The sequence below is a fragment of the Eimeria maxima genome, genomic scaffold, assembly GCF_000499605.1.
Source record: "Eimeria maxima Weybridge genomic scaffold, Emw_scaff1917, whole genome shotgun sequence".
NCBI classification, from domain to species: domain Eukaryota; phylum Apicomplexa; class Conoidasida; order Eucoccidiorida; family Eimeriidae; genus Eimeria; species Eimeria maxima.
In genome coordinates this window covers 1,001-4,268 of record NW_013564817.1, presented here as the reverse complement: position 1 = coordinate 4,268, position 3,268 = coordinate 1,001, and the positions used below count along the sequence as shown (strand labels likewise).

The following is a 3,268-nucleotide window of genomic DNA, read 5'->3' as shown; positions in this document are numbered from 1 at the left end:
TCCTCTTTTATTATCTCTCTCTCCCTTACATTGTCTCTTTCTTCTTAACTTATCGTCTCCTCTCTAAGGAGGCTGCTGCTGCTGTTGTTGCTGCTGTTGCTGCTGCTGTTTCTGCTGCCGTACTTAGCAGCAAAAACAAGCCCCAATGTCTCCACAGACACTGCAGCAGCAACAGCAACCTCATGCCGAGCATCTGACACTTTAGTACCCTGCGGAACCCATAGGAGGTGGCATGGGGCCCCTCATGGGAGGGGCCCCTTGAGGCATAAAAGCTGTACCCTGTTGCTGCATAGGAGGGGGGGCCCCAAAGCCTCCTGCAGGTCGGGGTAGTGGAGGCGGGGCTGTAGAGGAAAGGAAGGGCTGTGGGGCCCCAGGAGATGCTGCAGGAGCAGCAGGAGGAGGAGCAGCAGCAGGTGGAGCAGCAGATGCACCCCCTAAGACACCAGTAGGGGGAGGAGGCATAGACAGACGACCTCCTGGTTGCTGCTGCTGCTGCTGCGGTGGCTGCTGCAGCGAGGTTGGGGGCATAAAACCACTGCCTGCAGCGGGAGGCTGCTGCTGCTGCGGCTGCATAGGCGGCGGTTGTACCCCTCCAGGCTGCTGCTGCTGCTGCAGTCCAGTTGCTGCTGCTGGCATCATTGTAGGAGGCCTCACACCTCCCATTGCGTTGCTGCCACCAAGGGGGGCCCCCATACCCACGGGAGGAGCAGGGGCCCCAACAGGTGGCATGACACCCATAGGGCCTAGCTGTGGTGTTTGCTGCTGCGGCTGCTGCTGCTGTGGTGGTGGTGGGGCAGAGCCGAAAGCATGCGGCAGAGGAGGAGCCTGCTGCGGCTGCTGCTGCTGCTGCTGTAGAGGTTGCTGCTGACGCATCGGCTGCTGTTGCTGCATCATTGGATGTTGCTGCTGCATCATTTGTTGCTGCTGTGGTTGTTGCTGCTGCTGCATATTCATTTGCTGCATTTGCGGTGTCTGTTGCTGGAATTGTGGCATTTGCTGCTGTTGCATCATCCGTTGCTGCTGCTGTTGCTGCTGCTGCTGTTGTTGTTGCTGCTGCTGCTGTTGCTGCTGCTGCTGCTGCAGTTGTGCTTTCTCTGCTAAATCTGTTACCAACTCCCATGTACCATGCATATTCTCCCTCAGCAGCAGCACAGCAGAATCTCCGCATGCAACAGCTAATAAAGCCCCACTGCTGCTCCATGTAACTCTCCATGCAGGAGCATCAAGGACAAGTGTCTGCAATAATCTCCATTTATATTGTGATGGTGATGGATTATTCATAAGAATATCCTGCTGCTGCTGCTGCTGCTGCAGTTGCTGCTGCTGCTGCTGATGCTGCTGCTGCTGGGGTGGCTCTCCTATCCATAATTTAACAGTCTTGTCCTCGCTACAGGAGGCAAGCAACAGGGCACCAGGGACAACAAAAGAAGATGCGCCTTGGGGTCTAAAGGATACATCTCTTACCCAATCTGTATGATGCTCTCCTGCCAATGCAGGTAACTCCGTCCATTGCTGCAGCAGCAACAGCAGCAACAGCAGCAACAGCAGCAGCAAAAAGTACATATATATGTATTATACATATATATACATATATATACATATACATATACATATATATGCACATGCATGCATGCAATGCATGCAGAAAGGTATTCATGATGACCTAGACAACACAGACCTATTTAGTAGTCACATTGCTGCAGCACCGCGAGCAGCAGCAGCAGCAGCAGCAGCAGCAGCAGGAGAAAATATATCTTACCTTAGATGCATCACATTCCCATAGACGTACACGATTATCTGCACCTCCTGATGCCAGCAGCAATCCACTAGTCCTGCCATCTACTGAGGAGGTATTAAGGGGGCCCCCTCCTAGGGGCCCCCAAGAGAGTGCAAGTACTCCATTAAAATGTGCAGGAAAAGCCTGACGTGTCCAATGATGATTAGATCCTGTTTCTTGTTGTTGTATTAATATAGATATAGATCCATCACTACTTCCTGCTGCTAATATAAGTCCTGCTGCCTCTGGTGCAAATTGGAGTGTATTGACAGATGATGCATGCTCATCATTTGAATACACCGCAGTAAATTGTTGTTCTCTTTCTTGTTTTTCCCATACAACTATACGACGATCATAGCCACAAGAACCTAATAATTGACCAAAACGGGGATGAGCCCAACAAACCTAAACAAATATAATAAGAAATAACGTAAAAAAAAAAGAAATACAAAAAATATACAAAAAAATACGTGTTTATACATATATGTATACATACATATGCATGCATATATATGCATAGAGAGGGAAATATGCATGCATACACTGTATGCATGCATATAATATGTAGGGGAGAAAACAGGAAATATAACGACAAAGAGAGATATATATACAATATATTTATGTAGATAGATCTATTCATCCATCGTCATGAGTCATTATGTGCTGTATAGGGAAAGAAATGCATACATACAAGAATAAGGAGGAGGAAAGGAAATACAGTAGATGCATGCAGTAACACAGGTTCATGGATGTTCCTGTCTTAAAGGACTAAACATAAGAGAACAACAAAGAAGAGAGAAAGAGAAAGAGAGTAAGAAAGTAAGAGAGAGAGGGTGTATCCTTCCTTACCTGCCATACAGGGCCGTTATGACCACGGAGTTCTTGTATGAATTGAGCTCCTCCTGATTCTGCTGATACATCCCATAGACGAATAGATTCATCTGTGCTTGCTGTTGCAACTTTAGTGCCATACAAGTCGAAGGAAACGGCATGAAGGGGGCCGGTATGAAAGGTATCGAAATGCGAGACGAGCTGCGTCATGCTTGCGATCTCGCAGAAAAATAGAAAGAAAAGAAGAATACAATTCTATTTATTCAAAAGAAATTCAATTTTATTCATAAATTACCTCGCAATTGAGCCCTCTCTTCCTCTCTCGTCTGTGTCACAACGATTCGGCTGCTGCCATGCAAAGTTGTATATGTATATATGGTTATATATAATGCAATGCACAAAGACATACAAAAAAGGAAGCAATATTATTGCCTTATATATCTAAAATTAGGTAATCTTTAAAAGAATTAATATTTCTTCTTTTTTATTATTATTTTTCTGCAAATATACCCTATATAAGCATCCAAAGACGGCAGCGCATCAGCTCACGGTAGCCTATATATACTGCTTACCACAAGGTGTCAATACACCGCAGCAGCCAGTAGCCATCAGAGCTGAATACATGCAAATAATATATGTATGAGCTGGGGCTCCCCAGTG

General features: G+C 46.6%; 1 protein-coding gene across 1 annotated transcript; it reads right to left on the bottom strand.

Annotated features, from left to right (window-relative positions):
* Positions 1-201: 201 nt before the first annotated feature.
* EMWEY_00056380 (sec 13, putative) lies at positions 202-2,818 on the bottom strand (the record flags this gene model as incomplete). Its single annotated transcript, XM_013480431.1, has 3 exons — positions 202-1,512; positions 1,760-2,182; positions 2,627-2,818. The coding sequence occupies 3 exons, from the start codon at positions 2,816-2,818 to the stop codon at positions 202-204; spliced, it is 1,926 nt and encodes a 641-aa protein (XP_013335885.1).
* Positions 2,819-3,268: the final 450 nt, after the last annotated feature.